The sequence below is a fragment of the Rhododendron vialii genome, chromosome 10a (assembly GCF_030253575.1).
Source record: "Rhododendron vialii isolate Sample 1 chromosome 10a, ASM3025357v1".
NCBI classification, from domain to species: domain Eukaryota; kingdom Viridiplantae; phylum Streptophyta; class Magnoliopsida; order Ericales; family Ericaceae; genus Rhododendron; species Rhododendron vialii.
Window position 1 is genome coordinate 7,702,739 of NC_080566.1, and position 14,350 is coordinate 7,717,088.

General features: G+C 36.5%; 2 protein-coding genes across 6 annotated transcripts in view; one reads left to right on the top strand and one right to left on the bottom strand.

Moving 5' to 3' along the window:
• Positions 1-685: 685 nt before the first annotated feature.
• LOC131304619 (T-complex protein 1 subunit zeta 1) lies at positions 686-8,304 on the bottom strand. 2 transcript variants are annotated; one of them, XM_058331933.1, is made up of 16 exons: positions 8,091-8,304; positions 7,562-7,702; positions 7,057-7,120; positions 5,717-5,852; positions 5,282-5,433; positions 5,125-5,172; positions 4,812-4,904; positions 4,363-4,469; positions 3,775-3,889; positions 3,597-3,683; positions 2,646-2,850; positions 2,385-2,479; positions 1,598-1,666; positions 1,381-1,488; positions 1,173-1,291; positions 686-983 (listed from the first exon to the last, which is right to left on the bottom strand). In XM_058331933.1, exons 2-16 carry the CDS (start codon positions 7,693-7,695, stop codon positions 908-910), a joined length of 1,608 nt encoding a protein of 535 aa, XP_058187916.1. In that variant the 5' UTR covers positions 7,696-7,702; positions 8,091-8,304; the 3' UTR covers positions 686-907. The 2 variants fall into 2 exon arrangements, with proteins under 2 accessions (XP_058187916.1, XP_058187914.1); XM_058331931.1 differs by having other exon boundaries at positions 7,562-7,705; positions 8,091-8,253.
• A 5,827-nt stretch (positions 8,305-14,131) lies between these two features.
• The window catches only part of LOC131304620 (protein SWEETIE-like), a 40,293-nt gene continuing 40,074 nt past the window's right edge, over positions 14,132-14,350 (top strand). For all 4 annotated transcript variants that reach the window (XM_058331934.1, XM_058331936.1, XM_058331935.1 and 1 more), the window contains exon 1: positions 14,132-14,296. In XM_058331934.1, coding sequence (XP_058187917.1) covers positions 14,132-14,296 — 165 coding nt within the window. The remainder of the gene's footprint in view (positions 14,297-14,350) is intronic.

A 14,350-nucleotide genomic window follows, 5' to 3' on the forward strand; every position in this document is an offset into this window, starting at 1 on the left:
TTCTCCCTTTGGATAAAAAATGACTGGATGTAGAAACTTACCTCTTAGAACTCCAGCTGTTGAAACCCAAATGGGCCGTGCCTAATCAACTTCTCCACATTCCCTGAAAAGTTTCTCAGGCACATTCGATCATCTTTACACAGAATAGGTAGTGCATGTTTGGTATGGCATCAGGAAGAGCACCCCTCAACCGCCTAAAAACTACTCCTGGCCAAGCTTTCCTGTCACAATCCCGTCCACGAATGAGGACTGACCTAAAGTATGCATCAACCCCTTTAAACCTACCAAAACGGTAGTGGAGCTGAGGGATTGGTCCCTTTCTTTAAACCTATCAAAACGGTAGTGAAGCTGAGGGATTAAGGGGTTGATGCATACTTTAGGTCAGTCCTCATTCGTGGACGGGATCGAAACGGGCTGTAACAGAGGTAATGTGACGGAGAGATAGCAGTGGCGGATGGCAATGCAAGTGATGATGGTACAAAGTAGTAGTGTATTCCTGCTAGTGAAGAAGTGGGGTTAATGTAGCAGTGGAAGGTGGTGGGGATATGGAGAGGTAATGGTGGTTGCGTGGTGGTGGTAGCAAAGCAGAGTAAACTTGGGGAAAATATGCCATGAGCAACAACCATGGCAAAGCAATGGCGGATAAGTACTTAGAACTAGTCACAACCTACATAAGCGGATCATATGGTGTAAACATGAACAAAAGATGAGAATATGGTAATACCAAGGGTTCACCAATTCTAAACAAAATTCCAGGGATCATGACCAAGAAGCCCTCCACAAACCTCAAAAACGACAACCAGTCTCATTTGTGCAGATACAGTTGAAAACAATACATAGGCAATTCCAATGCCCTCCAACAAAGAAGACAAAACCTGGTAAAAAAGTATAGGCAAACGTAAAACAACTAAGTTGGCTTCCGCATGTTACGCCCTGCACGAATCACTTCATCCACCAAAAGCAACTGGGATGCGATCACAGGCCTGTGGAAGTGTCAAAACTATGAGATACATAACCAAAGAAAAGAAAACGCACAGAAAGCAAAATTGGGTATGAACATGTGGTCTGATGGAAAACCACAAGAGGCTAGCAATGTCAGAATGCACAAATGCAAATGAATGATCATCATGATATGCTTGTACAACACAAGGAAGAAATGATTTACAAAGTACCCAGAGTTTATGATTTGGCGCTTGACCGAGTAGTTGTCGAAAATACCCTCCATTTGAGGGTCAATAGGTTCTCCAGTGTGTTGGTTTAATCCCACAATATTTCCTCTATCGTGCTCTCCCTGTACGAATATCCAGATAGCATGAGAAGGTTGAATCAATTTCATAGGGAATTTAAGAAAAAGGATCACTTCTGCCACAAATTGAATACCGTAAGAGCAATTATGACATCTTGAGTGTCAAGGCCAGAATTTTCAGCTAGTGTCTTCGGAACCACCAGAAGGGCATCAGCAAAAGCTTCAACGCCAAGTTGAGCACGCTGCTCCAAGTTTGTAAAAACGAGCGATTGTCACAATATGTGTACATAAGGGCTTAGTAAAACGTGTTAAGAATGGGACCGTTCGTGGTATAAAGAAAATTCTCATTACCCCTTGAACAGTTTTCTTTACTTCATTCACTAGATATTGTCTGGCTGCAACTTCAAAAGCCCCTGCTCCCTGAAGAAGAAGCAAGAAATGTCATAATTGAAAAAACAATACAGGGAAGAATTAAAAATCTTTTGAAAACCTAGAATGTCAAGATTTTGGGTGAGTGCAAACAATAGCTTCGGAAATGTAGAATAGGGGCTTAATTTTGACAAGAACATTCCTAAATTCTACAGTTCCCTGTAGTAAATAGCGACTAGCGAGCAATCAGTTAGTCACTGCTTTTTATGAAAAGGCTAAGCAGGACTAAATGCCAAAGATAAAATATTCGGGAAAAACTTCTACAGCCTTTTCTCCATCCTATTACAATTTCCATTTCCATATGCAAAAAATTACTATATAAAGAAGCAAATGTATACATATATGCTTGAGTGTCGTCGTATCCTTATGCAGCAAACACAAAGATACCCACCCCATTACAAAAATGAACACCAACAATGCTTCGAGATCCATTCAAAGTGCATCAAAAATTGCTAATTTAAAAAACCAAGAAAAAAATCTTTTTCATGACTAAAACAGTAGAGAGAAGAAAATAAAACAAAAGAATAAAACCCTAAAGGAATGTAATTTAGTTGACTGTTTGTTGCATATTCTAAGTACAATATATCTGTGAATGCTCATCCATGCCGTAGAGTTTGCAAATTGATGAATTGCAAAGCGAGTCAGATGCTTCACATGTTCAAAAATGTGAAACATTGATAGCAGACATAGGTTTAAGATTTCAACTCACTAGGACTACAGATTCATCTTCAATTGTATTTTTCACTGCTCTCAGGCCATCACGAACAGCATCCTTAATTTGGGCAATTGTATGATCATTGGGTCCTGCACAAACAAGCATGGCAATGAACTGAATCGCTACTGTGTTTGACAAAAAGCAATAGGACTTTGAACATATATGGACAATTTCAATGAAATTAACTGTCTAATCAACCAAATGGTATAATTAAATATCGTAGACTCAGTAAAGCTAGGAAAGCATTTCAAGTACCTTTTATTAAGATTGTACAGGAGTGAGGATTCTTCACATTTTCCACAAATGTGTACTTGTCTTCTCCAAGAACATGCTCATACACGAGTCCCGCCCATCCAAGGCAATCAGGAGTCAAATCATCAACAGAGTTGACAGCCTCCCCACCACAAGCCAAGACCAAACGCTCCATATTTCTCCTCTTTGCCCTTCTAAGAGCTATTATCTGAGAAACAAGTGATTTATCAAGTTGAAAAAAGATGGGAAGTTAACCAAAAAACTTGCTCAGTTTCAACACCAAATCAGGAAGGAAAATACTATACCCCATTGTATCTCCATTTACAGGGTATAAGAGGGGTAGATTGGTACAAACCTAATCTTTGACATTAATTCACAAAGACCCACCTAATTAACGAACTAGCAAGATTTAAATATAGGATTTGTAGCTGCAGCAGGTTAAGAGAAGCCCTTCTAGTGCTCCTACCCTGCTGCTGTTTCACGGAATGGACAAGACATAAAATGCACTAAAAAATTATTTAGTTTAGCCTATGCGGCAAATAACTTGTTAGTTGTTTAGCTGAGGTGAGGTAATCTTATTCTTGCCTTCTCTTCTTCGCTGTTAGTCATTTCCAATTTTTCACTCATTGTTTTATCACTTTCTATCTACGTGATTGGGAAAAGAGAAAATGAATCATCCAATCTACAAAAAAAGCATCCATTGGTAGATAACAACCAATTTGGCAATCTGATTATCAGTTCACACAGTAATGGTAATTGAAAGAACACTATAAGTGAGCTCTGGAGTCCCCTAAAAGGTTAGAATATTAAGTCAAAAGCAGCAGAACTTGCACACAGGGTAGAGAGTCAAGAGACCTGAAAAAATTCAGGGAAAAGTAAACTACTCTAAATCAAATAACGACTGGCAACATCAGTGATAACAAGTACAATAAACTGGGAGTAAGCGTGGCTTACCCCTTCCCTAGCAAGAAGGTCCAGGGATGGAGGATCAATCCCTTTCTGATTGATAACAACAAAGTTGCTATCATTACCGGAGCAAACCTAAACATCAAGCAAAGTCTTGTTTAGAGACATCAAACTTAGAAAGCCTTGACAACAATATGAGAGTAGTTCTACATGCTTAAGTCAGCACCTTGTTCTTTAGCTCAATGATTTTCTTCACCCTTTCATCGACTGAACGCCTTTCTGCTGTAACCATTGCCTCTCTCTGCTCTGCACTTGAGTAGAAAAAGCCTGCATTTACTTCGCTGAGATAGAAAACAAATACATGTCAGCTTGGCATGCCCACGGTAAATCAAGCATGTTAAGTAAAAAGGTTGATAGGGAAAAAAAAGAAAAGAGTGTGAAGTTAATAAGTAGTTCGAGGTTGTTAATGACTGATACAAAGTTTGTTAGGTAGTAACATTGACTTATGCAAATCCACCTCCCCCTTGAAAAATTGCAAAATTCTCACTACGGAAAATTTGAGATGGTAGGCAAGAATGCTTCCCTGTCTAGATGACCTAAACCTTACAATGCTCCCCCATAACTCCTCAAATGCAGTCATACCTTCATAAACTTGCACCATAACTCAATTTTAAGCTCCCCAGGGTTCAATAAATCAAAAACTTGAATTTCCTCTCCAAATAAACTTTTCTTCATCTTAACAAAGAAACACATACATATGGAAAAGTAAATTCACCTTCCCCCTTTCCCACCAACATGGCTTAACAGCATTTACCTTTTCTCATACTCCAGGCCTACATTGCACGTCAAGATATGACAGTTCTCAGCTCTCCTCTTCATGTCAGGATGTCTTGAACCATGATCCAGGACAAGACCCTCAACCTAGAGAATTTTAATCATAATGTGAGAAAACAAGACCTCATGGTAACAACTCTCTCTCTCACACACACACACAAACGCCCGTCCATACATGCACAATATAGCACCCAAAATTTAGTATTCCTTGTTGACCATAATTGTAATGGGTTACACACAAGATATTTCTTCCAGAGGACAATATTTTGCCCTCGACACTCTGTTACAACATAGATGTAACCTTTCTAAAAATAAGTAACATATGCTGCAACCTGAAACCATAGCTGGCATATCCATTGGCATGATATTCAACTTTGTAAACCCACACACACACAGATGTAACGGGACGACAAGAAAATTTAGACCTACCAAACGGGTGTCTACATCAAACTTATGGCGCATGTGCATAATCTCAACCATAAACAGGTCAATAGCTTCCTCAGGATTCCGAATGCAAAGTACCTGTCAACGCACAGATAGTTGAATCATAGTCGGATAAAGGTGACGATAATTTGTAGACTACCAAAAACTGGTAAATAATCACACAAGATTACGAGATGTAGAGAGATAGCTATCACGAGACGCAGAAACAACTGGACTAGTACACAGTCAACCTAATACTCCTGAAACAGAAATCAGTTTTTCTACCAAAATGCAAAGTGAAATCACTGGGAGCACTCACCGCATTTACAACTATGTCCGTCAATTGATCTGCTAGTGCTTCATACAACTGCGTGAGAATACAACATGAAACGATAAAAAATGTAACAGAACACTGATGATGTTAAACCAGAAGGGGGAGGGTGGGACAAGAAAAATAAGATAATAAGGTGAATAACCTTTGTTCTTAAGGTTGTCCTTGCTACCATCTTAAGTATCTCTTTATCAGGTTCATTGCCCATCACTACAGGGGTCTTGAATTTTTCAAGATACTGCAGTGTTGCTCTCTTGGCAATTTCGAAACCGTCAACCAGAACACGAGGGTGCATCCCTGCGGAAAAAAATTACTGTTTATATAAAAACTAACAAGATGAAGCAAGGGAATAAATTAGCAATTACTTCACCCCACAAACCTGACAATCAAGCATCTTTATTGTGCAACCAAAAACTATAGTTTAACATATAGACATGAAAAAATAGGGTTGCATTCCACCCCCATGCAAAACAACTAGTTAAAGTTTACACTATAGTAATCGGTCCATAACCAAAGATAAAACATAAAAACAGTACACATTGAATGTAAAATCACAGCTATATCAAAGCAGAATTTTGACCTTCATCAATACAACGTTCAGATTGTTTCATAAGTTCGCCAATGAACAAGACAGTGGAAGTTGTTCCATCCCCACTAATATCATCCTGGGCAACTGCAGTCCTTGCAATCATAATTGCAGTTGGATTTTGGATTTGCTGTAAACATAAAAAAAACATTCAGTGTCCTGTACCCCATGAATAAGCTGCAAAACTCAAACACTGGTACCAAAGCAAAAAGAATAAGATGGAAATGCTGGATATTAGTGGGGTGGCTCCAGTACCTTGAGTCCAAAAGCTTGGACACAACAAGAAAGCTAAAGCTTTTTGGAATTGTGCCTTTTTTCCAAATTTTCGGTTGTTTGGTCGGATTGCAATGCAAGGATCATTAAAGGAGAAATATGACGTCATTGAAGCATTATGGGGTAGGATTTGCTATCTGTCATCATCTTGGGTGTTGGCTTCTCCTCCCTTAAAGGGAACTCCTAGAGGTTGGAGAGAAGTTTGTAATATGCAGTTTTGAGGGGTTTCTTTATCGTGTCCCCTACCATTTGTGCTTTTCACATATTATTGATAATTGTTCATTGCTTGCTGATAAAAAAGTAAGCAAAAAAAACTAGCACAATCTCAGCTAAGTTTTGACATCATGCTCCTTTGCCTTCGCTGCCCTTCAACTATTTATTCATGCTTCAAATGAAGTTGAAATAGCTCACTACGGAAATTTTGAAGGATATGCTAAAGGGATGAAAATGTAATTAAACACGAGCAAACCTTATTGGTTTGCACAAATATAAAACTGCATCCATACTGTTCTTCAACTGAACAACTAATTCACCGGCTATGGACAATACTGTATCATGTAATGATCTGATTTCCCTAACGCCCCAATCAGTTGCAAGGAAAGGAAATGAAAGTATGGGAATGTTTAACTAGTCTGTATTTATGTGTTCAGTTATGAGGAAAGTTGAGGGACTCACATTAAACTACTACTTTTCAACTTTCTCTTAAGTTTGTTACATCTAATGAACGGATAAAGCAAAATACATTTTATTTTCTTTTATTTCATTTCACTATAATTTTCTCGGAAATACTTTTCATGCACTAATTTCTTAACAAGTGAACAGAGCCCAAGTGACGCCTCATTACTACTACTTCTAATCCATAACAACCTCACAGGTGAAAGAACTCCTTTTGACCATCCCGCACCTTTATGCCGGAAGAACACAAAAATCATTCCTATTACATTCAGTTGCATAGAAAACACTGAAGTATCATCTAACAGAAAGTTGCAAAACAGCTAAAACTTAACCAAATCAGGAAAACTAGGGTTTCAAGTGAGATACAGTGATATTAGAAAACAAACCATTTCTTTCAAGAGTGTGTTACCATCTTTAGTGAGCTTAATGTCCCCAGATCCACCAACAAGCCTGGAAAAAACAGAGAAAAATGAGACAATGCAAGACAAGGGTTACTAAAACTAATACTCCCTCTGACCCTCCGCAAAATGAGAACTTTAAAAAATGCATTTTCATTCAAAAGATTTCAAACTTTTTTTTCCAGCAAGATACTAGATATAGAGTCCTTTTAATTGAAAAAAAGGTAAGAATTTCTTCGAATAAAAATATATTCTGTTCAAGTTACCGTTTTACGGACCAGACATTCTTTTTGGGACCGAGGGGGTATCTTAGACTAATGTATCACTGATTTCGGTCTCTATATCAGTTTCCCAATGACAACCTAGATTTCTACCACAAAGTTTCCGCGCAACACGAAACCAATCACGAGCATCTAACTAATAAGATACGTAAAAAGTTGCGAAAAATAAGATGAAATGTGTCATTTTAAAAAGAAGACGTATGAGTACTCACATCTTGATGGTGCCTTTGGGACCAAGATTGGTCTTGAGGACGTCTTGCAAGCCCTTGGCGGCATTGATGTTCATGTGCAGCGCGGCAGACTTGTTCAGTACTTCCGCGTTCGGGTTCAACGATCGAATCGACATTTTTTCGCTGCTGGAAAATAAGCACAGAAATGAGAATATAACTACCGACAAACAAAGCCTGTGTATATACATACTCGGATACACGAGTGTATCAGCGTCGATTTTACTCTGTAAAAAAATCGTCAATCTACAATTTGAAATCCAGGACTTTCTCCTTCGTTCCTTTTACAGTAGCACATGCAAAACATTCATCTCTCAGAGATTCTACTGAGAGAGGCAGCGACAAGATGAAGAGAGAGAGATATACATTTTCACAGGTAAATACATACGCCGAGAGAGGCCAAGATCGTGTTTTTCCGGACCGTATTTTGAGTGAACCGACGCCGATACACAAGTGTATTATGTACACGGAAGTGCTTAATCTGTATGTAAATGAAGCAAGTGGGAGTGATTACCAGAGAACAGTTGAACTGAGAGCAGATCGCGGTCTGCGGATGGGAGCTGTGTCAGTAGGGAGGAGAGAGAGAGAGAGAGAGAGAGAGAGACGAAGTAGGGTGGGAACTGGGAAGGAGGTTTTAGGTTTTGGTTCTGGAATGTGGTGGTGGTTTGAAACGTTAAAGCGGCTGACGATGTTGCTCCAATGTACTAGTACTAGGTCCGACTCTTGAACCCGCCCGCAACCCAAAAATGAAACGGGTGGATTTTGTTTCATCGAACGACAATGGGGCAGTGCGGTTCGGTTAATTTTCAATCACACACACTCAAACACACAAATTCCTTGTAAAAAAAAACACACACACACACACAAATTCCTTTCACATATGTGTGTGGGCCCCACTTCTCGTGTGAGATGAGTTTTTATGTTTGCGTGTGTGAATGTGGAATACTTGTTCAGTTTATGGTAAAATGAAGATCGAAATTCAGAACCGGAAGCATTGGCGGAGCTAACTCCGTTCCACTTTCTCAAATGAGTACTTGAAAAATAATGAAATATTTTCAAGTTTAAAATAATGAACTTACAAAAATAATTTTTAATTTTTTTTTTTGCAGGGTTTGATAGATCTCATCGAAATCTATCAAACAAGATCTATATTGCATAATTTTTTATTTCATTAAGCTTGCTTATTTTAAATTTGAAAATTACAAAGAAGTACTTATTTTTTAAGGACCAAAAGCGGAACGGGTGGTAAGTGACTGATGTGGCCTGGGCCCCCAAAATTAAGTGTTTACTATATGAGATTATAAATGTGTAATTAGTACAGAAATTTTTGAAAATTTAAGTAATGTTGATTTAATCTAGTTAGAAATTGAAATTATTTTGCATTTTCGCCTAAAATTTTCTCAATTTCTTTTATAAACGAAAAATAAGCACGCATAGGCGTTGTGATTGTCGGCAAAATACAAAATAATATCATGTGGAATGTACTATTATTATACTATAAAACTTATGTGATATATCCGTTTCGCAACGCAAAAAAAATCATTATTTTTTAAGAAGACAATTTCAAGTTCAAAAATTATGCACTTATTGAAATCTAAAAATATGCAATATGGATCTTGTTTGAAATATCTCATTAAGATCTTTTATACGATGCAAAAAAATATTGAAAATTTATTTTTCATTTACATTATTTTTTATTTTGAAAATGTGAAATAAGCAGCTTATTTTTTAAAATGATTTTTGGAATGGGGCCTGAGAACATATTCAAGCGAAAATATTTCCCTTAAATCGTCCCCCCTCAGACAAAAAACTAACTCTGTTTACAATCAAAACCATAAACAAAATCGCTAGATTTCTTTTTATGTTAGGAGATGTTTGGCCTAAATAAGTCAAATGGTTTATTTTTTGTCCTTATTCAATTTTTTTTGCGCATTTGTTAATTTTTCGTCAAATTTTTGTGAATTATTGTTACGTCATGATGAGAGAAATCTAAAAGGTAAAAAATCATAATCAAACCCTTTTTAATAAAGACGAAAAAAATTGGTTAATTGTTATTTTTTTGTCTCTTTATTCAAAAAAAAATTGGGTTTTGATCGTAATTTTTTATTTTTTAGATTGCTTTTGTCATGACGAAACAATAATTCACAAAAAAAATGACGAAAAACTAACAAATGCACACAAAAATTAAATGAGGACAAAAAATAAGTCATTTGGCTTATTCAGGCCAAACAACCCCTAACTCGTAACTGAAACCGTCAAAAGTTAATTGAATTTTATAACTTATAGTCATTCCGTCGGAGGGAGGGGGGCTGCGACAGCAGCATGTTGCTGCCCTCAAAGGGACAGCAGCATGCTGCTGCTCTTCATTTTGGGATCCACTCCAGTCTCGCTTCGATGATCTGAATTGTTCATTTTGTAGAGCTCGTCGAGTAGAACAACTATGCAAACAATCAGCTTAATTGGATATTATTAAGTACCTGATCGGAACCTTTTTATCTTAAAAAGAATGGATCGGAAACACTGGATCAAATCCACTGTAACCCATGGACTGAGAGTTATATGGGCTCCGATCAAGGATTTAATAATATTCAATTAAGCTGATTTTTTGCATAGTTGTTCTACTCGATGAGCTCTACAAAGTGAACGATTCAGATTATCAGAACAAGACCGGGGTGGGCCCCAAAATTGGGATAGCAACCCCCCCCCCCCCCCCGCGTCCCATTCGGTCTATGAAGAAGGGATAGTTGATCTCACCTACTATTCTACAAAGCAGTAGATAACCCCAATATTTTACAATTTTATTTTGGGAAAATTTCAAAATGGCACCTGAGCTTTGCACCAAATGTCACAGAGACATCTGAACTTAAGTTTATTTCAATTAAACACATGTACTAACAAAATTCCCAAATTTAGACACCTGAACTTAAGTTTATTTCAATTAAACACTTGTACTAACAAAATCCCCAAATTTAGACCCCGCCGTTATATTTCGTCCCAAAAATTGCTGACATGACATCTCCAACCCGTTTAAGTTGCCCCATTGCACATGTTTTCAATAAGGGACGATGCACCCAAGCGAAACCCATAGGCAAACTTCATCATCCCCTATTGGAAACAGTGCAATGGGGCAACTTAAACTGGTTGGAGATGCCATGTCAGCAATTTTTGAGACGAAATATAACGGCGGGGGTCTAAATTTGGGGATTTTGTTAGTACAGGTGTTTAATTGAAATAAACTTAAGTACAGGTGTCTAAATTTGGAGATTTTGTTAGTACATGTGTTTAATTGAAATAAACTTAAGTTCAGGTGTCTTTGTGACATTTAGTGCAAAGTTCAGGTGCCATTTTGAAATTTTCCCTTTTATTTTGGATATAGTACGACGGGATGAGTAGCTAGCCAAATATGCCCATTATCCGTGATTCCAAAATAGTGATAGTTTAGCCACAAAACCTGAATCAGAATTTACGTGAAGAAGAAGAACTTGCAACTCCAATATTGCAACCTAAAAACATTCGTCATATTGCGGTTAACAGGGGGGTATTCTAGGCTTGCCGGACACACCATTCCTTGATTTATTGTTGTCTTCCTAGCTCCCTAAGACCCATTTCAGAACGTGAAATAAATACTTAAATTTAAAAAGGCAATTTCAACCTAAAAAGTGATGGGCTTATTAAAATATAAAAATATGCAATATGGATTTTGTTTGATATATCTCATTGAGATTTTTAATGTGGTGCAAAAAAAATTTGAAAATTTATTTTTCATTTACATTATTTTTGAGTTTAAAAATGTGAAATAAGTACTTATTTTTTATAAAGGTGTTCTGAAACGGGCTCTAATAATAAATGTTGTGATCAGATGTTTGATGACATGGTCACATATTTCCATAAGACCAAACAATACAAGTAATTGGACCAAAGAGGAACCGTCGTTGTTCGATCGTTGACTTATTAGGCTTGTTCGGCTTAATAAGTCATTTGGGTTTTTATTGTTTTTATTCAAAAAAATTTCCCATTTGTTAGTTTTTCGTTAATTTTTTTAAAATTGTTGCTTCGTCTTTACGAGAGGAATCTAAAACGTAAAAAAATTACGATTGAAACCTTTTTTTTTAAAATAAAGACAAAAAAACATTTGGCTTATTTTTTATTTTATTTTAAATAATTGGGTTTCGATCATAATTTTTTACTTTTTACATTTCTCTCATCACCCCGAAGCAATAATCCTCAAAAAAATTGATGAAAAACTAAAAAATGTGAAATTTTTTGAATGAAGACAAAAAAAATAAGACAAATGGCTTATTAATCCGAACAAGTCCTAAATACTCCTTTTGACTTAATACGAGTTGTGTTATTGGTTTAAAAAATAAATAATACAAGTAATTCATATTTTGAGCAAGAAGAACTAATACATCTCTCTACCATTTCACAAGAACTTATATTTTTCTTTAAGCAAATTTCCTTTCACTTTTCAAAAAACTGATTCTTGGTTTGTACCATTCAAATTTTGAAGTGACTAGGCCCCATTCCAGAAATGCCCCTTAAAAAATAAGTACTTATTTATAATTTTCAAGTTTAAAAATAATAGACATACTAAAATATATATATATACACACACAATATGGATCTTATTTGATAGAACTATCAAACCCTGCAAAAAAAAGTTGAAAAATTATTTTCGTAAGCCCGTTATTTTTAAACTTGAAAATAAGTCTTTATTTTTTAAGTACTTATTTGGGTTCGTGGAACGGAGCCTAACCCACATGATTGTGTTCTTAGGTTTCCCTTCCTATTCTTCTTGTATATATCTATGGCTGCGTTTTCGTAAACCTATAGGTCTGAAACTTTTTTCGTTTTTTTTACTTTTCACAAATTTTTGTTTAGCTTTTCATCCTAATTTTTGGGGTTAATCATTCGTCTTGATGAGACGAATCGGAAAATCTTGAAAATATAAACCAATGTTGAAAAAATTCAAATAATACGGCACTATAGACAAATAAGTAAGACAATTGTTTTGCATTTTTTTCGTCTTTAGTGAACTCTTTTTTTTGCTTTTGAACATAATTTTGTACTTTTAGACTTCTCTCGTCGAGACAGATGAGTAATTGAAAAAAATATCACGCGAATTTATCAAAAATTTTAGAAAAAATGAATAAAACACACAAAACGAAGAACAAAAATAAATTTACAAGGATAGAAAAATCGTAGGGTGATGGAAATTGGATTCTTTTTGCTCACCTTTAATAACCATTATTTGCAATGGAAAGGAGTTTGTAAAATACCAGGTATGAAAACATAACTATTGACAAAACTTGGCCAGATTTCAAAAGGGCCATTTGAATTGCAGTATGTTGTAAAGACATACTCGGTGGATGACCTTCCAGGACCAAAAAATACATTTTGGATGTTGAACTTACAATGGTATGTGAGTTGCTTGAAGCGAATATGCTGGGCGTGGCTTCTTAGAGAGTCTAGTTGTACGGAGTATTTCTCTTCCGCTATTCAATTTTTGCATCCACCCTTTTCATCCATATCACTTGTCACCCTACAAACCACCCCGGGTGCAGGCGCTAGTGTACCATCGAGGTGGAGCTTAGAGCATATGATCTCAATTCCGAAGGTCAAAATAAGGGGTCGAAGGACAATCTTTAAACATTGGAAGTAATTTCATAGGACAACATTCTCCAACCGATTGCACTTTTTTAAAATTTTCACTGGAGTAAATTGTCAGAGCCGTTATCCAGTTTATTTTTATTTTTAAATTTCAAGGTTAGATCCAATCGAAAGTGGATCCCCAAAATCCCTGACAATAATTTGTTAACACCAAAGGTGACAAGAACATGTCAAAACTGTTCAATTGCCAAAAAGAGGATGGTGAACGATGAGTAATTAAATTTTCTATAACTCTTTTTAGGTGGTATTCTATTAAGCAAATTTAGCATATTTTTTTGGTATTTGTTAGTTTTGCGCCATTTTTTTTATAAAGATTATTGATTCATTTTAACGAGAAGAATCAGAAAAGTTATTTTTTATATTTTAATATCAAATATTTGGGTAAAAGTATTTTTTTTACTTTTCCGAGATCAATCAATAATTAAAAAAAATTTAGCTCAAAACGAATAAACGCGAAAAAAATTTGAATATAAAAAATGCTTAATTCTTTTTTCTTAATATATACTGTTGTCAAGAATCTTTAGTATACCGTTATCAAGATTGTGTGAGATCCATATCTTTGACTTTATTTTGCTGCAAAACAAGCACGACCAAGAAATTTACAGATTTGGTAACAAAAAAACGAAAAGAAATTTACAGATTTTAAATTTCAAACATAATCCTACAAAAGGGAAAAAAAATTAAATTTCCTTAAGGCTTTAAGCTTCCATTAAAAGGATGTATTTTCTACGCAATATTTATTGGACAGCTTGACCGGGCCCCACCCCAACGTCATTAACCTCGGTAATTCTCTTCGAGGCCCTGCTTGATCTGATTCAAGTCATCGTCCGACGCTCCTCTCTCTCTCTCCTCTTCTCCCTCTCTCTCTCTCTCTATGCAACTGCGATGGCGAAGAACTACGTGCGAGACAACGTCCCCCTATCCAGATTCGGCGTCCTTGTCGCCCAGCTAGAGTCCATCGTCGCCTCCTCCGCCCACAAGCCCCCCGACTCCCTCCTCTGCTTCGATCTCCTCTCCGATCTCGTCTCCGCCATCGACGAAGAGCCCAAGGTCACTCTCTCTCTTCTCTCTCTCCTCACAACTCTCGACATTCTCCGTTTGATT

Coding starts and splice junctions, on each gene's coding strand:
- LOC131304619 (XM_058331933.1), bottom strand. CDS start 7,695: ATGTCGATTCGATCGTTGAACCCGAACGCGGAAGTACTGAACAAGTCT. Junction 3,890..4,362: donor GGCCTGGAGTATGAGAAAAG/GTAAATGCTGTT, acceptor TTTCTATCTCAG/CGAAGTAAATGCAGGCTTTT. Junction 3,684..3,774: donor TCATTGAGCTAAAGAACAAG/GTGCTGACTTAA, acceptor CTTGATGTTTAG/GTTTGCTCCGGTAATGATAG.